The following is a 24,739-nucleotide window of genomic DNA, read 5'->3' on the forward strand; positions in this document are numbered from 1 at the left end:
ATGTTAATGAGCAATTAAAGGGACCCAGGGACTATGGTACGGGAATGATACCCTGATAGTTCTCCCCCTCTCCTCAATAAAGAGCGTTTGGTCTCCCCCGCATTGACCGGCCGGGCTCTCGTTTCCGGCATGCTCACCATCATTACTGAGACAATCGCCAATTTATTCGACGCTTGCGAAAGGGGACACCAACGCTACACGATGAAGGGTCTCTTCGAGACGGCCCGCCTGGCCCTCCCGCGCGTGCTCGCGCTCACCTCCGTCGCAGCCGCGGCCGGCACCAGCACCCGCTGCACCACCGACGAAGACTGCAGCCTCAACGGCCTCTGCGACACCCGCTCCGGCGCGTGCGCGTGCGACGCCGGCTGGACGGCCGCCGACTGCGGCGTGCTGGACCTGCGGCCGGCGAAGCGGCATGGCGGGTACGACCGCACCGCCGAGGGCACGTCGTCGTGGGGCTCGCGCATCGTGAGCGACCCGTCCGACGCCGGCCTGCACCACCTCTTCGCCGCCGAGTTCGCGCACGGCTGCGGCCTGGACTACTGGGCGCCGTACTCGCGCATCGTCCGCGCCGAGTCGCGCGACGGGCCCGCGGGGCCCTACACCTTCGCCGAGGAGGTCGCCGGCACGTTTGCGCACAACCCGACCGTGGTGTACAGCGCCGCCGACGACGAGTACCTCTTGTACTACATTGGCTGCGAGACCGAGGTCAGCGCCGCGCGCTGCACCGGCAAGCGCTTCACCTGCGGCCCGGGCAACCAGAACAATGGCGAGAGCGGCATCTCGCTCAAGACCAGCAAGGACCTCCGCACGTGGACCGACGTCGGGCAGGTCTTCCGCGGCAAGGACAACCGCAGGGACTGGGACGCCGACGTGACGAACCCGTCGGCGTTCCCGCTGCACTCGGCCGCCGACAACACGAGCGCGATCCTGCTAGCGTACCGCGGATGCCCGTACGACTGCGGCGGCAGCGAGCAGGTCAACATTGCCGTCGCCGGGGACGGGTACGCGGGCCCTTACGTCAAGGTGCAGGACGGCCCGCTCTTCCCGCAGGGCAACGAGGACCCCTTTGTCTGGCGCGACAAGCGCGGCCACTGGCACATGCTGACGCACTCGCTCGAGCCCGAGGGCGGCTTCGGCAACGGGCCCAAGGTCGGCCGCCACGCGTACGCGCGAAACTACACGGGGCCGTGGACGTTTGCCGAGCGCTCGCTGGCCTTTGACACGACGGTGCGCTACGACGACGGCAGCGAGATCCGCTTCTTCCGGCGCGAGCGCCCCCAGCTCATGTTCTCGACCGACGGCAACATGACGCCGCTGCTGCTGACGACGGGCGTGCAGCCCCGGCGCAGCCCCATGAGCTATTCAGTCATTGTGCCCATCGGTGACGCGGGAGTCAAAGCCCAGTGAGAGCATTCATGAATTATTAGAGATTTGTACAGAGGACACTTAGCGACTGTAAATGGATTCTTATTTTGTATGCTTGCGTGCTTGAATATTCTACTTCTTTTGCGCCACCCAGAATTGCGCCTTGTATGCGCTGGTGGTGAGCGCTTTGTCGTTGAAGCTGTACACGGCGCGCATGCCGCGCACGGTGCGCCCAGGGATGGTGAGGCTGCCGTACTGTTCATTAGTCTCTAGATACTCGAAGCCCATCGTTTCCGTCACGGAAATGATTTCCTCCAGCGAGAGCTGCACCAGCGGAGCGGTGCCGTACAGCAGCGGGCCGAGGTTGATCCAGTAGCCGCCGGGCTTGAGCAGCTTGGTGATGGTGTCAAAGTAGGTCATGAGGTTGCGGGCGGTGTCGATGAAAAAGTACGTCAGCAGCACGTCGTACGAGCCGGGCTCGTGGTTGAAGACGGTGGTGAAGTCGCCCTCGACGAGGAGCACCGACGAGCGGTTCACGGCCACGTCGGGGAAGCGGATGGTGCGGACCATGTCGCCCTCGGTGATGTGGTGCGACCAGGTGTCGGCGAAGGGGTGGCACGACGAGGCGTTGACGTCCGGGAACGTTTCCAGGAAGCGGTAGGCGACGTTCATGAAGGCGGACCACTCGTTGGCCGTGACCTGGAAGCCGCCCAGCCGCGCGACCTCGTGCGCGAGGCGGTTCAGGCCCGAGCCGGGCAGCAGCACGCGCAGCGGCGGCGCGTCGCGCTCCTTGCTGCGGTCGGGGAAGAGCTCCTCGAGCGTGCCGAGGAGCGCGGGGAACGTCTCCTCGCACTCGTTCCTGCCCGAGGGCGACCAGTCGCGCACGTAGTGCTTCATCGCCTGCGAGACGGACGTCTTGTCGGCGCGCTTGCCTGACGCGACGAGCTCGGCGCCGTGCTTCTTGAGCTCACTGGGGGGGATCTGGTAGTACGCGAGCGAGCTCTGGACGATCTTGTCGCAGAGCTGCTGGTTGATGGCGAGGTGCTCGTCGACGCGGTCAAACTTGGACGAGTACTGGATGTGAAGGTCCAGCAGCTGTGATTTGTTTAGCGGGTTAGAACACATTGCAGAAGGGGGCCAAATGGCCTGGACAAAGTTTACCGTCTTGTGCTTTTTACTCAGATGCTTGTACAAGCCGCGGAAGCGCTCCAGCTCCACCTGCTGCCGCTCGTAGTAGTTCTGGAAGCCGAACAGCGCGTCCAGCAGGCGATGCCGCGGGTGCGAGGACGACCAGGTGTGGTCGCGCTGCAGCGACTTGAGCAGCCTCTCCTTTTCGGCCTCGTGGGGCGAGCCCTTGACGATTTCCTGGGCGCGCCTGAAGCTCTCGAGAAGGTCAATGGCATCCTCCGAGTCGTACGTTGTCTGCGACTGTGGACATTTACTAGTTAGCGCGTGCTGAGTGTTTCAACAAACGGACGACGCCGCGCCTGCGCAGCGACGCTGGAGGGTTGGACGTACGGGAATCTGCTCGGCGAAAATCTCCGTCGACGCGACGGCCGACTTGATCTTGCCCATAAAGTCGGCGCTGCCATAGTAGCTGCCAGCGATGCCGACGAGAAAGGTCGCCAACGCGCCGGCCACGAGCAGGTTAAAGGGCATCGCGAGCATCATGACGAGCGAGATCAAGGCCCCCCCGAAGGCCACTGGCAGCAGATCGTCGCGCTGCACCATGGCAAGAAAGAAGGGAGGACCAAAAGTGAAAAGGTTAAAATTAAGCGTATCGTCAAAGTCGTAATATTTTTTTTAAATCGGTGCCAAGCCGCGTGGCGCTGCTTTGAGAGGACCTTGATGGAGGAAGAAAAAATTGGTTCCGCGTCAGAAGCCAGATGGGCGGTGGCTCGGCGGGTCTGCAGCATAAAGCGCAGCAGACCGCAAGGGTTCATAATAGAGTTCAGATAAATCCATCGAATATCGGAAAATTTGCATGCTATGGCTAGTCCTGCTGGGATCTACTCCTGACAGCAATCAGCGGCCTGACGCCGTAATGAGGCGTTGCGTTGCGTCCCACACTGAACAAACGAAGACATCACCACATTTACGAAACATGCTCAGAGGATTGAGCGCGGAAATGGGTAGGCGGCCGAACAAAGGCCAAGCACATGGGCTTTTTCTCCGATCAATACCACTTACTTTATCAAGCACATCACAATGAGGAGAGCGTTGCTGGACAGTTTCGTTTCAAGATTCGATTCAAAAACTAGGGAAAAACAAACAAAAAACTCAAAACTATGCACAATTGAGAAGAGACAATCCTATTCTTGCGAATATACCAGTTCTAATCGACAAAATGAATTTTCCACCGCTCATATCCATACATGACAGCATCTCATTCCCCGCGGCGAGGATACTGGTAGGCTGAGCGCAGCCAGCGCGGTAGAGACGCAAAGGCCGCGGCGTCGTCCCGCGCCCTGTTGTTGCTCCCAGCCTCGAGTCCCTAGGCGTCCTGCGCTCCGTTGCCGTTGCCGTTGGCGGCGGGCTGCTTGTCGTGGTGCGCTGCCGGCGCCGCCGCGAAGCCCTTGCTTCCCCAGGGTGGCTGGCCCTCGGGGCCCTCCGTCGCCAGGTTCTTGATGCCCCAGGGCGGCTGTCCCTCTGGGCCCTCGGTCTGCGAGGCGTTGGCCGCGGCGGCGAGGTTCTTGACGCCCCAGGGCGGCTGCCCCTCGGGGTGGAAGGTGCCGGGCTTCGGTCCGTGCTTGCCACCGGCCGGCGGCTTGGTCGGCCGATGGGGCCAGCCGCACTGGGCAGAGACGTCGCCGGTCTCGTTCTTGGTGGCGGCGTCGTCGTGGCTGGCCCGGGTGATGACGTCGTCGCGCTTCAGCAACGCACAGTCGTCCTTGGAGGGGTCACCGCATGGCGAAGGGCTGTTGGGTCCAGGGCCACTTGGTTTTCCTAGGCCGTTCTCACCAAGTCCGGAGGAGCCGCCATGGCCATTCGCCGAGGCAGTGGCATTGCCGTTGGCTTGAGTGGTGTCGTTGTCGTGGTCCAGCAGCGCACAGTCGTCCTTGGAGGGGTCACCACAAGGTGAAGGACTGTTGGGCACAGGGCCACTCGCCTTCTCTAGGACATTCTCACGAAGCCCGGAGCCATGCTTGTTCTTGGTGTCCTTGTCATGGTCCAGCAACGCACAGTCGTCCTTGGAGGGATCACCACAAGGCGAGGGACTGTTGGGAACTGGGCCGTTCTCATGTAGCCTGGAGACGCCATTGCCGTTCGCCGAGGTCTTGTCGGCGCCAGACTCGTTCTTGGGGGCTGCATCGCGGCCGCCCAGCCACGCAAAGTCGTCCTTTGAGGGATCACCCAGGGGCGAAGGTTCGCGGCCGCCCAGCCACGCAAAGTCGTCCTTTGAGGGATCACCCAGAGGCAACGGTCCGCGTGGTACAGGGCCGCTCGACTTTGCTGGGCCGGTCTCATGGGGCGAACCAGAGACGCCACCCCCGTTGTTCACTGGGCTACTCTTCTTCCCATTGGGGCCGTCCGTATGCGGCCAGCCGGGGCGGCCGTTGCCCGGGGGCTTCCCGTTCTTGGGTCCAGGTACCGGAAGCTCTTCATCTTCTCCCTCTGCCTTGTGCGGCCACCCGCATTTGATGGAGACTGGGATTGTAGACTCGTCAACCGACGGTTCTGGAGTAGAAGGCTCCTCGGCGCTGACGGTACCGGAGCTCACGCCAGTGGAGGCCTTGGACGATGTGTTGTGCAAGTCTTTGACATTGAGGTGCTGCTCGTCCGGGGAGACGAGAGTTGCGGTACTCTCCTCGAGGGGTTGATTGGTGGTTGGCATGTTTGCTGTGGGCATGGATGTATGCAGAGGGTTGTGTTGGTGTGGTTGCTGCTAGTTGCTGTTGCTGTTGCTGTTTGTTTCTCTTGCTATGATTGCCTCAATCTCTTTTTTTGTCTTTGATCATGAAGAATCAGAAACCCAAACCTGAAGGCTGAGGCAGCGCTTATATACCCGTGAGGGTTGCGCTCTGCGGCCCTCGCCTCGTCGTCATCCAGCCTTATGAGACAGCCAGTTCTCGACACAGCCGCCTTGCAAAACGAGACTGTATTGGGAAATGCTTCGGGGGGGCGCTGGGGCGGCATCAACACCACACGCGCGCGCCCCTACACGAGGACTTTTGCGCGCAATTGTGCTGCTTAGGTCCAGAAACGGCCGTGAGTCTTGGTTCTGGTGACGCCCAGAAGGCATGGAGCCGGCGAGCCCGGACCCCTTACCGTCATTCTAAGGGAGCCAATGAGATGGTGTAGCAGCCGGTCGAATTGACAAGCACAATTGTTGCCTAGCCTTGCAATACGTGAGCCAGCCTTGCTCGGTGTGGGCTCTGCTTGTTAGCGTTCAAGGGCTTGGGGGCCAATGGGAGGGATAAGAAGGACTCTGTCGATACGGGACGGCGAGGGCAAATAACGTCAGACCGGACTACGGAGTAGACTTCGTCCTGCAAACAGAGGTCATTGAGGGTCGTTCAGCTGGCGGGGTGTTGCTGCGCAGCCTCGCGTGGCAGACCGGGCTTGGTCAGAAGTGGTAAGGAGCGGCGTCGATCGCGAGGGTCAGACTGGGACATGTTTTTGCCCGGGTGGTTCGTGGTTCGTGGTTTGCCAGGTTCGCAGCCGCCTTTTTTTTTTCTTCCAATAGACGTCAAAAGTGCGCCTCACGATATGTCGTCACACCCTCTTTCGGCGACTTTTGTCGCCATTTTTGCGTATACGAGCGCAGGCCTCCGACGCAGGAACAAGGACGAGACGGCAGCATTTGTGGTTGCCAATTGCTACACAAGCAAGCGCAGCCGCGGCTGACTTTTTTTGTCTGCGCACAGTCGAGTCTTTTTTATTACCAGGATCAGAGTGTCACCGCAGTGGTTCCAAAGGTTCCAGAAGCAATAGCCGACAGGTTCGAGTCGCACAGCATGGACTTTGCATAACGACACAGTAAGACGCGCAGCAGTCAGCACGGCGCAATATTGACGCCACTACAGGCCTGGCCGATGCAGCGTTTAATTAAATTCTTAAATGACATAAAAAAAACGGCGCCTGGAAGCTCGGAAAACGCATTGACATGATGAGTTCCGGCGCGCCGCCCCGGGGCGTTCTCAGCACGGGTGTGTGTTCACGAGGCAGCCAGAAGGCGGCACGAGGCCAGCGTGGGATAATTGGCCTTGGCGAATGGATGGCTGAGCTGATACTGAGTAGTGCCGACACGCCGAAGAGTTGTGCCCGGAGAAGTGTGGCAGTGCCGGGTTAGGCGACCAGATGTGACAACCTAGCCTCCAACTAACCTACTCTAGTCTAGACTTGCCATCATCTATAGGAAGATGACTGGACCTCCTAGACCTTGTGAGTCGGATGAGCAATAGCTCCAGCAAAGGTTGAAATGTGCTGGAAGCGGTTGAGTCTTATTTCCACCCCAGTTATTGCCACTATCAATAGGTCTGCGCCGTTTCCCTAATGGTGCACCGGTGCAATGAGATGTCTATGTAGGAACATGGTCGATAGTTTATAACCGGTGACTAGGCCGGCCTTGCTATGCGTAAGGACCAAGTGACTGGTTCAGTGTCAGCTTTTGGAAGTCCACCTTCGGCCTACTCGCATTGCGCTGCGTCTAGTATAGCCCCCTCCATAGATCTGCAACAGTAGACAAAAGTCACCGTATAGACTGACACTAACTACTCCGTAGAAAATCGCCGATCGAACCTATAAAGCCCTTAAAGTTTAATAGCAGGTTCATCTATGAATAGAACAGAGAAGAGGCTCTGGTACTCTTCCTGAGCATCATCTACCCAGTGAAGTCATGCTATGTCTACTTGTGGAAAATTCTCGATGAAAATTCGAGATGGGAAGCACTCGACCTGAGGAGTCATTTATCCTTTCCACACCGACTTCAAATGCATGATGCGATTTACCCTGGGTTCGCAGCTTGAAATCTCGAACCACGGAATCTGGGCAAGTTGCCACAGTTCGGAATAGGCCCAATTGTAATCTCAAGAATGACAACTACAAGCCTTGCCTGGCTCACGCAGTTGTACCCGTGTAGGATTGACTTGGACTGTTAGTTTCAACATAGCTGAATGCTTTTATTTGTGTTCCCGGCCATATCTACAAGCACTACGGAACAAGCTGGGTAGCCAAGTACACCCTCACGCTCATCCACACCGGCTTCAAGAAATTAGCGTCAAAAGGATCTACAGCAACCATGGTCATAAACAAAAAGTCAGAACCGTCCCTGGAAGCCTCTCAATGTAGTTTGCGTAAGGCAGATCCGAGCACAAACTTGTTCTTCGTCGCGCCAATATTCACCCCACCACCCGAAGCATCATAATGTTTGTCTCTTATATTGCAGTCCAACGACAGCGATACTTGTCAAGACCCCCGCGGAACGTTTACCTGCACGAAAAAGACATTTACGGGGGTCGGGAGGTACGTTTTCCTGCCATTCCTGGAATCAAACTGGCCACGTCTGTTTGACCCTGACTCTTAATTTTAAGGCAAGCAAATCCAATGATGATCCTCGCCGCCGGAGACTGCGTAGCTTCTTCCGGCAGGGGTTACCGCGCTCGAGCAATCACTTTCGCCGAATATGACCGCATCCTCAGCAACGACAACCACAGGTCGTCGTTGTTCGTAGCGTCCGTGAGCGACTTACAATATTATAAATGGAGTAACATCTAGAGATTCTTTGTGTGCGAGCTATACGCAAAACTAAGACTAAGAAAAGACTAGAGGTTATAAACACGTTATGCGTACCAGTAGACATGTCGTGTGCGCGGACGTGTCAAGAAGCCCCCCCAGACAGGGTGGTGGGGGGTAGCATAGGCATGTAAGTTTGTCCGTCGTCCATATCTCCCTTCCTTATGTCCAATCGGTCCTCAAAGGCCGCACTGATCTTGGCATTCAAGACACGCGCCGCATTGAGCACTAAAATCGCAGTCATGACAAAGTCCAGGGACCTTGTCGCACGCCGTATACTTCCATGCGGGGCTGAATGTAGATGAGCGGTGCACGCATTTGCCCTCTTCCGCGGGGGGAGCCGCGTCCACTGTAAAGCTTCTGGAGAGCATCCAGGGCGGGTTCTCGCCATCCTCGCAGACAAAGGCGGCCCTGTACTCGCCGGGGCCGAGCTCGGTGTTGTTAAACTTGACGGTGCGGATCTGAAAGTCCGAGGTGCGCTCGACAGGCTGCACGGCCTTGAGGCCGTCCGCCCCAGGGGAGGAGTCGCACTTCTCGACAAGACAGATGCCGACCCGGGGTTCGCCGTGGCTGCAGTTGGGCTTGGGTGCAAAGTAATTGATGACGGTCTCGGTGGCCGTCAGCCATTGGGATATGACCCCGTTTTCGCTCCCGTCCTTCACGGGGGGGGCTGGCCGGCGGGCTTGCCGAGAGCGGGCTGCAGGGCGCCGAGCACAAGGATGGCGGCGGCGTTGGACAAGAAGTGCATGATGATGGAGGGGTAGATTGGTGTGATGATGCGCAGATGAAAGGCTTGACGAGAGAGGAAACGTCTTGGATGGGTTGGTGAGTGGTGGTAGGTAAAGCCGATGGGGAGCACATGATTATCTTTTATATTCGCGGCAGTGTCATCTGTTCCTTTTGGGTGGAAGGGATGCCGAGATTAGCAAGCCATTGCGATAGAGAGTCATAATTTAGGCATCACTTCAATGCCTGGATACCAAGGCTTTCGGTATTCACTTTATTAGAAATGCCTCGCTCACACTCGGTATTCTATACCCAGTAAACTCCAAATTCGATAACCCGAGTACCTAAAGAAGAAGCACTTTTGCATTAAAAGCAGTCAAAGCTAATTTACTGGTAACAGAGCCTCTGCAAGGGTAGCCCATTTTAATGTAATGGCATAGCGATGGCTATGAATGACGCGTCAACGTAAGTATAGCAGCCTTGAAGAATGCAATTAGAAATCGTGGCATGTTGTTAGGCCCCGTTCGCAAGTGCCGAGCCACGTACAAGGTGTGCATATCGGTAATATAGGATTGGGGTTGGAGATATATCTGCAACTACTTTAATACCTCGACAAACAATCTGCTTGCTCATGTTATTGTATTTTATCACGTGGCGAAAATGACCTTTGTTAAAGCAAAAGCCATCAGTTGGTCATCTATGCGCTGTCAAGCACTCTATCCGCTGCTTTATTGTACCCTATCGCGGGTTGCTGATCCTGTTGTTACATTGTGCCCATTCATCTAGGGTACGGCCATCTCTTTAGCCCATCTTTGGGCGCCCCAGCTTTTATACTCTACTCGCACTCGAGCAGTAGATGGCTGTCCAGTATTGACAGAAGCATGGTAATCTTGATCCTTTTTTTTGTCAATTTTCATTATTCCACCCTTCCGAGCTATAGAAGCTGCACACGACATGCGATTAATTCTGCCCTCTTGTAGGACCCAAGTCCCGTCTGTTGAGGCAATGTCCTTCATGTATCTAGGAATAAATTATGGGCAGCCGCAAGTCTGGCGTGAGTCGACCCATAATCAATCAATGACATCACGATCTGGTTTCGGCTACATCGCTTCGAGGAGAAGTAGTACAACCTTTTTGACGAGTTGGTTGCATCTCAGTGCAGCAACCTCGTCGCTTTCAAGACCTCCAGGCTACATCACAGCAAGCTACAACCTGTGCAAGTGTCGCCATCTTCAGTTCCGCACGTAATCATCGTCATGCCTCCGGGGAAGCCATCTTTCAGGTTCAAACACCTGCCCCGAGCTGCGTCGGGCCCGCTGCGGTGCTCACTCACGGGCCAGCTGCTGCTGTCTCTACCACAATACAATAAAGGGTCCGCTTTCCCCAACGATGAGCGCAAAAGGTTCAAGCTGCACGGGCTCCTGCCGCCCAAGGTCCAAACGCTCGAGGAACAGGTTGACCGAGCGTATCAGCAGTACTCCAGCTGCGGCGATGACTTGGCCAAAAACTCGTTCATGGCCAGCATGAAGGCGCAGAATGAGGTACTTTACTACAAGGTCCGTTGTGTCCTGATTCCTTCCCAATCCGGCTTTGGCAAGCTCACAATTAGGGTAAGCTGCTGCAAACGCACCTCAAAGAAATGTTCAGCATCATCTACACTCCCACCGAAGGGGACGCAATCCAAAATTATTCGTGGCTGTACCGGAAACCCGAAGGATGCTTTCTGAACATTCGCGATCAAGATTCGCTCGACGAATGTTTAGCTGCCAACGGCAACGCAGAAGATGTCGACTACATCGTCGTCAGCGACGGCGAAGAGGTAATGTTGCCAAAGAGACAACTTTCGGTACACAGACTACTTACCATCCAGCGCCTGACAGATTTTGGGTATTGGTGATCAGGGTGTGGGCGCCATTCTCATTTCCGCCGCCAAACTGGCCATCGCGACCCTGTGCGCCGGCATTCACCCTTCACGGCAGCTACCCGTCGTCCTGGACTGTGGCACAAATGTAAAGTCACGACCCAAGGAAACAGTAATATCGGAGTTTTTTGATCTAATTCAACACTTTAGAATAAAGACTTGCTTGAAAATGAATTATATCTCGGGTTACAGGAGCCTCGTGTACGAGGCAAAGAGTATGATGATTTCGTGGACAAGTTCGTACGAGCTGCTCGCAAGCGATATCCGAATGCCTATATCCACTTGTAAGTCATCGACTTCAGTACTATTGGATAAGCTCTCATTCAATTGTGCACCCCGCTGACATATGATTGCTAGTGAGGATTTTGGCCTCCACAATGCGAGGCGAATCCTCGACCGGTATCAGTCTGAGATTTCATGTTTCAACGACGACATTCAAGGCACTGGCTGCGTCACGTTAGCTGCCGTACTCTCTGCTCTTCAAATAAGCGACATTCGTATCCAAGATGTCCGCGTTGCCATCTTTGGATCCGGTACTGCTGGGATGGGAATCGCAGACCAGCTCGCCGATGCCATTGTCGCGAAGGCAGACAAGTCCAAAGAGGATGCACGGAAACAAATATGGTGAGTTGCGTAACATGGCAGCTTTAAATTCCAGTCTATTACACCTTTTATTTCGCCGCACCCCCCTCAATGCGCCGGGCCATGAGCCAACGCTAGGTATCCGTCTCTGACAAGCTTTCCACGCAGGTGCATTGACAAAGCTGGCCTCTTGCTCAAGTCTCAGGGCGATGAATTGAATCCAGCCCAAGTTCCATTCGCAAAAGACGCCAGTGAATGGCCAGGTGACGAGCAACACGACTTGTTCTCCGTCATCAAGCATATCAAGCCACATGTGCTGATTGGAACTTCGACCAAGCCAAACGCCTTTGACGAGAGGGTCGTTCGCGAAATGGCCAAGCATGTCAAGCGGCCTATTATTCTCCCCTTGAGCAACCCGACACGATTGCATGAAGCGAAACCCAAAGATCTCTTCAATTGGACGGATGGAAAGGCTCTCGTTGCGACGGGCAGCCCGTTTCCTCCTGTGGAGTACCAGGGCAAGACATTTGACATTGGCAAGTAACCTCGTGAAAAGCTTTAGAGGACATGAAACTAACGGTACACATCTAATTAGCCGAATGTAACAATTCAACTTGTTTCCCGGGCATTGGACTCGGCGCGATCCTGTCTCGCAGCCGGCTCCTGTCCAAGAATATGCTGGTTGCGGCAGTGGAAGCGCTCAAGTCTAAATCACCGGCACTTGAGGATCCTGCAAGAGCTCTGTTGCCTGACATTGAGGATGTGCGCGAAGTGAGTGTCGAGATTGCTGCCAGGGTGATTCGCTGCGCTGTCGAAGAAGGTCTTGCTCAGGAAAAGGACATTCCTCGTGATGATGCTGAGCTCCGAGAGTGGATTCGAGCGCAGATGTGGGCTCCCGTGTACCGGCCGCTGGTTCGCCCCTGAGTCGAGCATGTGAGTTGGATGTTGCATTGAGAATACGAGGGTCGATGCCGTGGGCGTACAAGTTGACTACTTACACCACGCCGTATGGTTCATTGCCCTTCCCCGAACTTGTCAGTACGTAGCGTTTCTCGAATGGGATAAGTATTTGAAACATTTCCTTCTGGACAGAGGTAGCTGGCATTATTTCTTCTAGGGTCATGGCTAGTATTGGCGGCTTCATAACTGCCGCTACATGGCAGCTTTCTTGACACTTTCCGGGTCATGGCCTGGCTTCAGTTGGTGCGACGAGATCGACTAATCGGCATGACGCCAAGAGAGATATGTAGAACGTGAAAACATTGTCTTTGGACAACAGAAAGAGTCATTTTGTCTTTGTACCCTAGAAACAACTACTGAGTACTCCGTACTCCGTACTAAGTACTGGTACTGATGGACCACCACAGCCGACTGACTCGCAAACCACACTCGTTGCGTCGTACTGCGGCATATGAACAACCCAGCTATCAGCAAGGATGCTCAACCAGACTTTTGGCCGTGGCAAGAATCAGAACAACCCTCGGCAGATGCCCGTCTACAACAACTGCCACATCTGGTCGCCCACGGCGATGAGACGGTTAAAGATTTCATCGCGAATCAAGACTGCCGTCAAGTGATACTCCCCAGCGTCTTTGGTCTCGACAACCAGGCCGTCGACAATCTGCTTCTTCAGGGACCAGCCAATGACCACCTTGCTCGGCCACGCGAACCCGCCCACCTTGGTCACCGCCGTAATGTCCGACACCAGCACGGTCCAGGAGGGGACCGCTGCTCCGTCGCGATCCGGCGACCAGCTCAGCGCGGGCGTCGTCGAGGTCTCGGTCAGGTACGCGAAGCCTCGCCGGCCCTTGTACCTGGCCTCGAACCGCACCGGGCCGACGGCGGGGGGCACCTTGTCGCTGTAGTTGACCACCCCTACCCTTTCCTTTGCGTGATGCGCCCCGGCAAGGGCCTTTGCGCGATCGGCTACCAGGGCTGTTGCGACACCACCCTTGACTGCGCCCTTGACCAGGTCGAGAGCCCTGCGCCCCTTTCCTGGACGCTTTTTGACTTGCTGCACGTTGGAGCCTCCACCCTCTTTATTTTCTTGTCCCTCTACGTTTTCGCTCGCTGGCTCTGCATTTCGCTGATGTGAGTCTTGCCGCATCTCATAGCTTGATTGGCATGCGCACTTACCATCTCGCCCTTCTTTCCAAGGGGTGTCTTGTTGGTTCCCAGCTACCGCATCTGGATCTGGTGGTGCCGGGATTGGAGCCTTATTCTTCTCACCAATACGAAGAAGCGTGATGGCGAGCTGCGCATTCGTCGGTACTCCTCTCAAAAGAGAGTGTCGCAGTTCGACGAAGCGTTGCCATCGTGGATGAGTCCTCTCAAGCATCTGAACCAGACGGTCCAGTAAAGGTTTTCCGAACAGTACCAATCCAAACACAAGTCCTGACCCTTTTGCAAACATGTATGGTGTAGTGAAAAACGATACAAGCAAAATGGGAAGCAACGCTGCCACAAGCCTCATTCTCGGACCAAGTGTAGGGAATGGCGGCGTCGGGCTCACTGCATTTCCGAAGCGCTCCCAAGTGTCGACGAGGTCGGTGATTGCGTGCATGAAAGGCCGAGTGCGCTGCCAGACCATTTTGGAGACCGGCTCTCGTGTATGATCTTCTGCTTTCCCAGCATCCCCTTGCACAGCACTCGCTTTTGCCTCCGAAACATGATCTATCAGGTCATCCGCGCCGGGCGCTACACCGGCATCGTCGCTGTCGTCACTAGAAGGCCCCCCGATCGTCGTGCTAAGAGCGACCTGGCGGGGGGGGAAGGGGGGAAGACAAGTCAGGGCTTCGCATAGAATCGAGCCATGCAGGGGGGTGCACGACTTACCGAGCCAAGTGTGTTTACGAAACTATGAGCTTCTTGTTCAACAGCAGCGCCTGCAACTGGTTCTGGCGCGCCAGTCACGGTGTCGTCAGTCACGGCGACTCCCGCGGCAGGTTTGCGCAGATCGCCTGTTTTGGTGTCAATGAGAGAAATCGGCACCGGTGGAAAGGCCGCGTCTCGCACGCCGGGTACCAGTATCAACACTATTGTGAACAGGACTGTTGTGGGTACCAGCAAGTCCAGTATCCATGCGCAACTGTAAAAGAGTAAAAATAGCAGGGTACGATCGCGCTCATTCCACGAACGCAGGCGGGCCAGGTGAGCCGAAGCAGAGCACAGCGGCACCACGATGGAGACGTAGCCGCGCTCTAGGTGGGCACGCAGCTTTTCCGGTGAGAATTCCTCGTCATCCGCAATGTTCATGTCCAGGTTCGCAAGCGGTGGTCGTTGAACTCGTCTGACTCCGAATGCTTGTTTGTTGAAACGGCGGAGAAGAGCCCACAAGTGATTGTTGTCAAGGCCCTGCACAATAGGCTGGACCTTGGTCATGTCACTTTGGTTCCATCCCAGATCCAGCACCTCGCCATACTCGGATTCCTGACCAGCTATTCCACATTGGTTGGCGTCCACTGAAGTCTGATTTGCCAGTGCATGACTGTCGGTAGGTTCCGATCCATCGGCAACGGGACTGGCCGCGTTTTGCTGGTCAATGATGGTATGCTGGCCTCCGGGCGGCACTTCATTCGGGCGCAGTAGGGCTGGTGGTTGTGCGGCGTCCGAGTACGGGTCTGTCATATTGTTGGATGCCTTGCGCAGTTGAACTGGTAGAGTACACAAGAGTATGGAGTCTACTTATATGAAAGTATTATTTAAGTAGAGCTGCAAACTAGAATCGTCATATCTTCATGTTGGGAAACGTCATAGATTACGCGACTCCACTACTTGCAGGCTACTGAGTACATCACCTTCCTCTACGGACACTCATTCCGTACGAAGTACTTGGTAACAATACGTGGCTGTGATTAAAAGGCATCAGAGAATACATCATATTCATGTCAATTGATGTGTACTGGTAAGATTTCTGCTATATTCGCAACGGCAGTGTGTATCTATCAGGTTTCAAAGCGGCTAGGGCGGCGTTATGCGCGATGCTCTAGCGGCTCGCCAATTGGCCAACGTGGTAATGTGGGAAGAGTTGAGTAGACCACATCTAGTTTAATTTTTCATATGCGAGATACGACGTATTTGCTCAGAGAATTGCAGGATGCGAGCATTGCCCTTTAGTAAATGCCCATAATCAACCGGAAAGGTGAGCAAAGGATCTCTCCTGGCGTGCGTGCCGAGAACTTCACAGTGTCCGCCTCAGAGTATTGTCTTGGAGATTGCGCCAGGAAGCGGGTTTGATGCAAACATGGGAGCTCTGTAGAGGCATTTGGACGACGCCCGCCGTGGGCGACTCGAGCTGAGGCGCTCCTGGCAGTGAGATGATTACCAGCAGTTCAAATGCGTGATTTGCCTCACTGCACAAACTTGGCGTCACCCACAATCTACTTCCAAGCAAGGCGTAGGCCAGACGCGCAGTAGCCCGATGATGCCAGGGGCATAAACGCCAAGGCAAGCCAGATAAAACTGGCACCATTGTCAAAGGTGGAAAGGCAGTAACCTTATTCCTGGTCTGGGCAGCCATGCTGCACGCGGAGCCATCCAGGTGCCTGGCCGATGTTAATCAAGCGCTTTGCTGGTATCAATGTTATGCTCGCGGCGTGGTGGGCTGGATTTCATTACGACGCAACGATGGTCCAAGTATACCACGCCTCGTACTGGGAGAACCCCAAGCTCCATGCTTTGTACTTTCGGTGGTCATCAAGGCCTCAGGCTGTCAAAAGAGAGTCTCTGCATACAGGTAAAAGGGAATCTAGTAGCGCCCACTTTCGGCAGCTACTCACAGTCAAGTATACGGATACTTCCGTATTGGGCAAGCAAATCGGGTTACTGGTACGCTGGAGGGGGCTTGAGTGAGAGGCCCAAGGCAGAAGTATATGTACGTACAGTCACGTGTCGGCGAGTCAGAAGCCGTCTTACACGAAACGCCTTTCACTACTCCATAACAAGCTTTTTCTTCTTTAGAAAGAAAATAGAGCCATACGTAATATCCCAGAGGTCTTTTCAAAGCAGCGCAACTTTAGCAACTTCAGACTACATTCTACTTTATCCTGCAGACGTCTTCAGTGATACTAGTTGGTCGCGGCAGCGAGCCATCGCACTACTGTATTCGCAAGAATTCTTCAAAATGACAGGGGGGAGGAGAGGGGGGGGGATATGCACTACGAATATCCTTGTCTGGTCGTCTGATATAGCGCTGTCAAGGAGTATAGCCGTGCAAGTTATTCCGTCGAGCCATCAACAATAGCGAATTGCAGCGCACGCGCCGTGTGACGAGGCAAAAGATGCCAGTCAGTGCGCAAATACAGACTGTGCAGAATACCGATGATGAAAATCGCATTTTACTTTACAGAGATACAAGGTCCATCCTATCAATCTATTTTTATCCCATAGAATCGCGCACTTCCTTCCAAAAGGCCATCGTCGACAAGGAACGGCCATTGGTATTGTTGTCCCGCACAACCTCTTCAGTAACATGCTAACATCCGAATTACAGTGGGATGACGCCCGCCTGCTACCGAAAGTCGCTGTCAAGTAAAATTTTATATTGTGGTCTACGGAGTACAGAGATGGCGTATTGATGTCATGAGTCATGACCGGTCATCCAGTCTGCCAAATTTCGTGCATCATGTGGTGGTAATGCCATGCCCACCTGTTGCCGACCTCGGTGCCCGATCAATTCTTTCCCATTTGTGTACGGTCGCACATTAGCTGTGGCGTGGCCAACTAGCCAAATAACTAATTCTGGAAATTCCCCCCACACACGCGTATCACATAATAATTATATCTATGACTTTATACGTAGAATAATTAAGTTATAGCTAGCAAGAGAGCTATTAAGATAGTTATCGAGAGAGCTGTCGAGAGAGCTATCGAGAGAGCTATCGAGAGAGCTATTAAGGTAGCTAGTAAGAGAGGTAGCTAGTAAGAGAGGTAGCTAGCGAGAGAGCTATCGAGGCAGCTAGTAAGAGAGGTAGCTACCTTAACGACTACCTAACTACCTCTCTCGATAGCTCTTTCGCTAGCTACCTCTCTTACTAGCTACCTCGATAGCTCTCTTGCTAGCTACCTTAATAGCTCTCTCGCTAGCTACCTCGATAGCTCTCTTACTAGCTGCCTCGATAGCTCTCTCGCTAGCTGCCTCGCTAGTACTCTCGCTAGCTACCTCGATAGCTCTCTCGCTAGCTACCTTAATAGCTCTCTCGATAGCTCTCTCGCTAGCTACCTTACTACCTCTCTTACTAGCTACCTCTCTTATAAAGCGAAGACAAGCTATAATATAATTCTTCTACGTATAAAACCGTAAATATATTAACTATATAATAAATAATGTGTGTGGGGGGAATTTCCTAAATCAGTCATTTGGCCAGTTGGCCACGCCACAGCTAATGTGCGACCGTAATTTGTGTGGCATTGATGGACTTGATTTTCCATTCTTAACTCGGGTTTATTTGCGTTCCTATGATGGATCATGTGACACTATAGGTAGTTGGAAGATCGCTTCTTTCTATTTTTGAAATGCCGTGTGGATGATTGCATGGTTTCGATATGGTGTGCGCGCACGCAAGCTCCCAGATAAATATGTATAGACTGTTGTCCCAGAAAATAAAACAACCCTTGGACAAGTAGAGCTCGAAAGTTGCCACTCAGTCAGCACTTGTTACTTGAAGCTATCCACGCAACGAAAGGTCGCTACACTCTTGAACGGACATCATGCTGCTGAGCCGGGCATTTCTGGCGCTTACCTGGGTCGCGACAGCTGCCCAAGCATTTCCGACTACTGGGGATGGAAAGACGGACCCTGGTACGTCGGCATCCAAGGAAAGGAAACTCTGTATAGTAACCAACATCACCATAGAAGTAGGACCGTCCCTAGTAGATGCAGGGCAGCAGCAGCTTCCAGACATCAGCAACGATGTTAACAAACTCATAACTGCAAACCTCGATGGGCTGGACTGTACCGCCGCTCTCCAGACCTTGAATAATAGCACAAGAACGCCAACGGAGATTATTCATAAACGCCGAATAGGTAATGTCTAACGACACGCAAACCATGACCAGGGACTCGGCTGACCTCGGCATCTGCTCCAGGAACACCGGCTGCTATCAACCCTTTGCCAGTACCAGCAGCAAAGCCACGAGACGTGACCAAGTCACAAGACTTGACGGATTGTGACCAGGCCCGCAAGCTTTTACTGGCAAAATACGTACCGCCGGGTTGCGAAAAGATTAACAATATCCAGCTTGCTGTCCTGTTCAGTGATAGTTCGGGGGCTGGAACCTATGATAACTTCAGCGCGACTCTCGAAGGTCCTAGTGGTAGGGTAAAACTACCTATTGCTAGTGCACCAGTGGTTGGTTCGCGACACGTAGCAACAGTTGAAATGCAAGCATCGTATAAAGCTGATGAGATCGATATTACGGGGATCTCTAATATTACACTAATCGATGCTGGTCAAAATGATACCAGTTTCTGGGACATTCTCTGGGGAAATTTTAATGACCAGTGGTCACTTAAAGGTATAAAGAGTATCACTACCCGTCTCCTCGTTCCAGGACTTGATCTATATGCTTTCTAGGTGTTCAAATCATTGCCGATTGCTTCAATGCCAGCTTACGGGCTCGCTATAATACCCGTCTAGATGATAAAAGGTTTTACCGGCATTCCCCTCCCTCATCGGCGGTGCCATCCTTTACAGAAGAAACTGTTGCCGCTTTCCCTGTCTCTCTCGACGACGGCTGGGAATTCGGGAGAGCCCCCTGCTTCGAGATCAGGAAGCTATACTACTCGTTTGCTTTGCTTCATTAGTACGGTGGTGGAACTTGGGATACACTGGAGCTTGTCATCGGCAACGGCACGGGGATTAAGATAGCCGACGCTCCCGCTGTTGGTCGATACAAGGCAGAGGTCAGTCTGAGCGAATCTTTTGGCCAGGAAACCATTGATATTCGGTCGCTCGGAAAGTTGCAAATCATGACCAAGAATGCGACGAACAGCGGTGCTGGAGACGACTGGGCAATGGACGGTATGTATACCCTTAGCTTTTTCAGCTGGTACATTCATGCACTAACTCGGAGCCCTTTCACTTTTAGGGATTGTTTTATCTGGAGTCTGTGCCGACTCGTCCGTGAAAATGTGGATGTCCAAGTACGTAGATGTTGGGAGCTGGTTCAGTCATGTCGAGTCTGGGCCGGCTTGGTCCGGCGCTTTTGACTTCTTGGACTGGAGCCGGAAGGGACCCAATCCAGCGTGGGGGTTATAATCAATGGAATGGCGCCGCCATTTCCGCAAATGCAACTGCTGAAGCCAAGGGTTATCCCTCGCGTGACTACAGTACAGTGCCTGTTCCATACTCTGCGTGAACAAGACTTCAGATTAGGGTTAGGTAGTGGAGAGAATAGCCGAAATCTATATTAAGCAAATGATACAGAAACTCTACTAGCATATTGCAAACTTGGAAATAGAAGCGTTACAATTCTAATTCATATTTTCCTTGAAAATTGTATCTATCCCAAGTCTAATGAGTACATTTAATGTCCGGGTAGGTATCTTGGTGCTGGTAGGTCTTTCAAGAACGTCAGTCAAAATGGTGTCCGGCTAAAAAGAAACTAGCTTAGATAAAACACACCTTGTGAAGATTTAAGAGAGTGTTGGGCCTCTACCTTGTACGCAGCGTATATCAAGTATCTTGATCTGATGGTTCTATTCGTTCATGACACATCTTACAAGTAGGCGCTGATTACAGTGAAATTCATATGGCTATAATTGGTCTTGTTAGCATAATGAACAAGTACTCTGCATACGTAATACATGTTTCATGATTTCGAGAATCCTTTCAATATTTGATATGGATGATGTTTTAAATAGACTATTCTATATTCAATAGCTTGAGGGTCAATACATTTCTCTTTTCTGTATAGGACAATCAAATGACATTGTATCATTATGTAATAAGACCTTTCATATATTGGAAGCTTATTGGTGTTGATAAATACTCTAATTTATGTACATTGTATTTCTCCAGAAGAAGTATAGGCACTATACTCTAGTGATATATATAACAGAAACAGATAGCAGTACTTTAGGAGGAGAGGTACTCTATAGTGACTGATGTGATTAATTTTAATATTATAGTAGGAGGATGCTCACTTGATGCCGGAATCCGCTGCCAATTCCGAGCTCATATTAAGCTTCGTGGAGTTTATATGCATGCTGCGCATCATATACCGGTCACGCTATCTGCCAACCCTGATGAATCTTATTATAGCGCTGCTATACCCATCCTGTGCTTCGTATATCTAGTCACCCCTTTGCTATGCCAGTAACCTATCCTCCCGCTAGCCAGGTTCCCGCGCGAGTCATGATCTCTCATTTGGACTCTCTACCGTGGACTTGATGCTCTATTCTGAACTGAAATCTTGTCTCATTTCCCAATGCCGGGTTGGGGGCGGTCAAATAAACCTCGCAGTTTCACCTTTGTGTTCCCTGATAATATGCAATCGACTATAAGACTTGGATATGGCGTGCAAACATGGAAGCCGCCACACATTGACTACATATAGAGGCAGCTACCCTCTGCAATAAGCAGTATCTTGCACAATTCGTTTTCGCAAATCACAGCACTTGATCGAAGACGCTACTCTATAGGTAGATATTTACCTTGTCAAATCCACAACATGCTTCTTGACAGATCATTTCTGGCGCTTACCTGGGTCGCGACAGCTGCCCAAGCAGCTCCCACTGCTGACGACGGAGCCAGTGCTGTTGCGCCACCAAACGTACCGCCGGGTTGCGAAAGGATCAAGGATATCCAGCTTGCTATCCAGTTCAGTAATAGTCTATGGGCTGGAAGCTGGGATATGATTGGCGCTACTCTCGAAACCTCGAGTGGTACAGCGTTTCTGCCTAATGCTGCCGCGCCTGAGCGTGGCTCGCGGCACGTGGCAGCCGTTGACATGCAGAGAGATTTCGACGCTGATGAGATTGATGTAACGAGCATCAAACAGATTACACTCAGTGATGCGCCGGCATTGTCTGATTGGGCTTATGAGCTCGGGCTGTACCATGACCAGTGGACGCTTGACGGTACAAAGACTGCCCATCATCTCGTTGTCCAAGCTAATTCCACTGTTTCATAGGTGTTCAAATCATGGCCAATTGTTCTGGCGGCGGCGGCACGAAGGCTTTCTATGACAAATATCTCCATTTGGATCATGATAACGTGTACCAGCATTCCGAGCTCGCAGAGGGTGACACACGTGGCGTTCGAGAAACCGTCGCCACTTTCAATGTCTCTCTCGACGGCTGGAGATTCTCATGCTAGTTCAACACAAGGGCGCTATCCCATCAGTTCTGAATATCCGATCGATTGGATGCTGGAATCTCAGATAGACTGGACCTTTTCATCAGCGACAGGAGAAATAGTGGTCCAAGGAAAGAAGCGCTCAACTTGCGCAAAATGTACAGAGGTTGGAAGGTGTGCTCAACATCCTAACAAACACCCAGACCAGCGGTACGGGTGGATGGCACATGCACGTGAAGAAACTCGAGCAGGGGAGCAGCGAAAAGAAAAATTGGACGTGATGCTATATCATATCACTAGCTTGGTAGCACTGTCGAGCCATCTAAAACCAAGGAATAGAAGCTTTATAGTTCCAGTCTACATTCTCGTCCCGGCATTCGATCCTGTCCGTGCAGGTGCCGAAGACGCGATCCCACAGCCTCGTCTGCTTGCCGTAGTTGAAGCTGCCCTTCCAGCCTCGGCGGTGGTGCAGGTCGTGGTCCTCGACCGACAGCTCGGCGCCGAACAGCTTGAGGACCGGCGTCAGCGGGTTCGGCACGTACCCCAGCAGGCGCAGGCCGCTGTGGCCCGTGGCCTCGGCAAAGTTGAGGTAGACGTTGCAGACGTGCCACTCGTAAAAGTCGAGCCTGACGCCCGCGAGCCGCATGGTGTAATAGGTGAGCAGCGGCATGACGACAATGTCGCCGACCTCCTGGACGCCGTCGGCGTAGAGCGTGAGCAGCGGGTTCGGGTGCTTGGTGAGGTGGTGCGTGCGGTGGTACTTCCACAGCGCGCCGACCTCGTGCATGAGCCGGTGGTACCAGTAGAACCAAAAGTCGAGCACGATGCCGTGCGCGCCGACGATGAGGGGCATCCACGCCCACCGCGCGTCGGCCGGCGCGGCGGCGCCGTCCCACGCCAGCACGTTGAAGAGGAGCGCGCGGCCGACGCCGGCCAGCAGCATCGACGTGAGCGTCTTGCCCACGCCGCTGTCCGGCACGCCGTCCCGCGCGTGCACGTCCCCGTCGAGGTGGCCATAGGTATGGCCCATCTCGCGGAGCATGCGCATCAGCTGCGTCATAAACAGGCGCTGGCAGCCGTAGTAGAACGCAAAGGACCCGACGTGGCCAATGTCCCACCCCGTCGCCGAGACGAGGGCCTGGTGCAGGATCAGGGGCCACGCGCCGTGCGTGATGATCCAGCGGTGCATGTCGCGCTGGGGCAGGTACGGCACCTTGTCCGTCTTGGGGTGCACGGGGACGGGCCGGTCGAGGTCGTTGTGGAAGACGTCGGCGTCCTTCATGAGTCGGTGGGCGAGCCGGTACCGACTCGGGTCCCAGGTTCGCCAGGTGGACTTCATGGAGTCCTTGTTGTATCTGACATTGCCTGGTGCCGGCGTCGCCGTCGTCGTTGTCGTAGATGTCACTGCCGCCATGGTGATTCAGATGGCAAAGGTTACAAAAGGGAGATTAAAATTTGAGCAAGACATAGATCGAGCCCCATTGTGTTGCCGGACGAAAAGTTCTCTTATGGAAATCAGTGACAAGTCGTCTTCCGCGGTTGTGCCATCGCCATCGCCGGACTGCCGAGGCCCGTTGCATAGCCGGAGCACCGGGCCAACCCTCCGTGACAATGACACAGGCACAGCTGCTAGTCGATCGCATAATCTAGCGGCCCTCGCGTATTAACCCGGCCGCCCAGGTTCTAACCCGGGGAACGCCAAGCTAACGACGGAGAACCCACGTCGGCCCGCATTTTAAAAATGTGCTTTGTTCGCCAGGAAAAAGTTGGGATGGAATTGAAGAAACTTGGTGAAATTGGCTGGAAGCGCAATCTTGAGTGCTGGAAGAAAATGGTGGACATGGTAGGTCAATATAAAGGCGTCGTTTCACGACTCGGACTGTGGGAGGAACGTTTCTCCTCGGCTGCCCTCGATGGCCAACCATTTCCAGAAGATTGTCCTAGGCTCATGTAGACCGACTGGTTCACATTGTGGCTCTGCGCACTCCGGGGTTGTGAGATGTTCGTTTTACTTTGTCTTTCTTGAGGCAGCAGGATTAGCGTTGTTTGTAATTATTATCCACAGAATTCTTGTCTGCGGCCGGAACTCGATCCTCACAAATATTGACCAAAGAAGCAAATGGCGGGCAACATGACGTAGATGGACGGCGACGGAGATGTTGACTGTGATTAGCAGTCCGGCCCGAGTAGGTAGCATCGGCATTAGTCGCATAGTGACTCACAAACTACGGGTGCATCTGGCCAGCTGCGTTTATATTGTTCCATAACGGCAATGCCTTCTTAAAATAGACAGATGATGCAGCACTCGATCCCTCTTGCAGACTATGTTGCAGAACCTCTACTATGTAGCTTCTTGAAATCTCGCCAAGAAAGGTAGAATGCCGCCATTGGTAATCAAGGTGTCGGTCGCCACTTTTGCCAGTGATGCTCCCGTCATCAATCCAGATGCCACCCTCATCTATGGTCTATGGGGCCGTCGTTGCTACTCGTAAAATTTATACCGTCGTTTCTAAAAACTTTTGAAAACTTTCCAGTGTCATTCAGAATGGTACCTTGGCCGGGTGACCGAGATGCAATCGCCACTAGCCAACATGTCAGTCCGTCAAAACAAGGGAAAAGCCAGCTGTGCTCGGCAAATGAAGAATGACTGTTTCGAATACCAAGCATGCGGGTATTCTACAACATTAAATCAGTCCATGGCTTGAGGTGTACCTTGATAGCGAGTCCACCATCACCACCTTGACCATCACCCTCACCATCACCCTCATGCTCACCACCACCCGCCGCCGCCGTCGGGATGGGCTGTGTCACTTTGTTTTATTTTGGTCGTCGGCTTCTCATTAACTCTGCTGTCTCTCTTGTTTTTATTTACCTCATTCATATTCAGTTTGGGTGAGGCTTCTTCTTTGGGTTATTGTTTCCACCCAGCTACAATAGGGTTAGCCCATTCTTTTTGTCTGTCCGGCACGGCGAGTAATGCAACCGACGCACTGAGCAACTTTGGGGCCATTCCCGCCACACCAACTTGACCACGTTTTATTAGTGCCGTTGTGGATGAGGGTGTGGGGGAGAACGGCGGCGCTGTGGGAAAAGCCCTCCCCCTCTCCCC

At 53.5% G+C, this 24,739-nt stretch overlaps 9 protein-coding genes across 9 annotated transcripts; 4 read left to right on the forward strand and 5 right to left on the reverse strand.

Moving 5' to 3' along the window:
- Positions 1-201: 201 nt before the first annotated feature.
- On the forward strand, positions 202-1,410 carry V2A60_004194 (uncharacterized protein; the record flags this gene model as incomplete). Its single annotated transcript, XM_083255515.1, has 1 exon — positions 202-1,410. The coding sequence occupies one exon, from the start codon at positions 202-204 to the stop codon at positions 1,408-1,410; it is 1,209 nt and encodes a 402-aa protein (XP_083111641.1).
- A 90-nt stretch (positions 1,411-1,500) lies between these two features.
- V2A60_004195 (N2227-like protein-domain-containing protein) lies at positions 1,501-3,099 on the reverse strand (the record flags this gene model as incomplete). Its single annotated transcript, XM_083255516.1, has 3 exons — positions 1,501-2,463; positions 2,530-2,796; positions 2,887-3,099. 3 exons carry the CDS (start codon positions 3,097-3,099, stop codon positions 1,501-1,503), a joined length of 1,443 nt encoding a protein of 480 aa, XP_083111642.1.
- Positions 3,100-3,862: 763 nt separating this feature from the next.
- V2A60_004196 (uncharacterized protein) lies at positions 3,863-5,203 on the reverse strand (the record flags this gene model as incomplete). The annotated part of the gene is made up of 1 exon (XM_083255517.1): positions 3,863-5,203. The coding sequence occupies one exon, from the start codon at positions 5,201-5,203 to the stop codon at positions 3,863-3,865; it is 1,341 nt and encodes a 446-aa protein (XP_083111643.1).
- Positions 5,204-8,282: 3,079 nt separating this feature from the next.
- Positions 8,283-8,851, reverse strand: V2A60_004197 (uncharacterized protein; the record flags this gene model as incomplete). Its single annotated transcript, XM_083255518.1, has 2 exons — positions 8,283-8,711; positions 8,819-8,851. The coding sequence occupies 2 exons, from the start codon at positions 8,849-8,851 to the stop codon at positions 8,283-8,285; spliced, it is 462 nt and encodes a 153-aa protein (XP_083111644.1).
- Positions 8,852-10,085: 1,234 nt separating this feature from the next.
- Positions 10,086-12,256, forward strand: V2A60_004198 (NAD-dependent malic enzyme; the record flags this gene model as incomplete). Its single annotated transcript, XM_083255519.1, has 7 exons — positions 10,086-10,385; positions 10,439-10,648; positions 10,710-10,838; positions 10,901-11,034; positions 11,108-11,374; positions 11,501-11,868; positions 11,928-12,256. 7 exons carry the CDS (start codon positions 10,086-10,088, stop codon positions 12,254-12,256), a joined length of 1,737 nt encoding a protein of 578 aa, XP_083111645.1.
- A 571-nt stretch (positions 12,257-12,827) lies between these two features.
- Positions 12,828-14,959, reverse strand: V2A60_004199 (uncharacterized protein; the record flags this gene model as incomplete). The annotated part of the gene is made up of 3 exons (XM_083255520.1): positions 12,828-13,408; positions 13,469-14,090; positions 14,168-14,959. The coding sequence occupies 3 exons, from the start codon at positions 14,957-14,959 to the stop codon at positions 12,828-12,830; spliced, it is 1,995 nt and encodes a 664-aa protein (XP_083111646.1).
- A 3,081-nt stretch (positions 14,960-18,040) lies between these two features.
- On the forward strand, positions 18,041-19,590 carry V2A60_004200 (uncharacterized protein; the record flags this gene model as incomplete). The annotated part of the gene is made up of 5 exons (XM_083255521.1): positions 18,041-18,131; positions 18,186-18,356; positions 18,419-18,651; positions 19,137-19,353; positions 19,421-19,590. The coding sequence occupies 5 exons, from the start codon at positions 18,041-18,043 to the stop codon at positions 19,588-19,590; spliced, it is 882 nt and encodes a 293-aa protein (XP_083111647.1).
- A 1,414-nt stretch (positions 19,591-21,004) lies between these two features.
- Positions 21,005-21,651, forward strand: V2A60_004201 (uncharacterized protein; the record flags this gene model as incomplete). Its single annotated transcript, XM_083255522.1, has 2 exons — positions 21,005-21,413; positions 21,467-21,651. 2 exons carry the CDS (start codon positions 21,005-21,007, stop codon positions 21,649-21,651), a joined length of 594 nt encoding a protein of 197 aa, XP_083111648.1.
- Positions 21,652-21,952: 301 nt separating this feature from the next.
- V2A60_004202 (sterol desaturase family protein) lies at positions 21,953-23,044 on the reverse strand (the record flags this gene model as incomplete). The annotated part of the gene is made up of 1 exon (XM_083255523.1): positions 21,953-23,044. The coding sequence occupies one exon, from the start codon at positions 23,042-23,044 to the stop codon at positions 21,953-21,955; it is 1,092 nt and encodes a 363-aa protein (XP_083111649.1).
- Between the last annotated feature and the right edge of the window lie 1,695 nt (positions 23,045-24,739).

Source organism: Cordyceps javanica, chromosome 2 (genome assembly GCF_051103115.1).
Source record: "Cordyceps javanica chromosome 2, complete sequence".
Classification (NCBI taxonomy): Eukaryota; Fungi; Ascomycota; class Sordariomycetes; order Hypocreales; family Cordycipitaceae; genus Cordyceps; species Cordyceps javanica.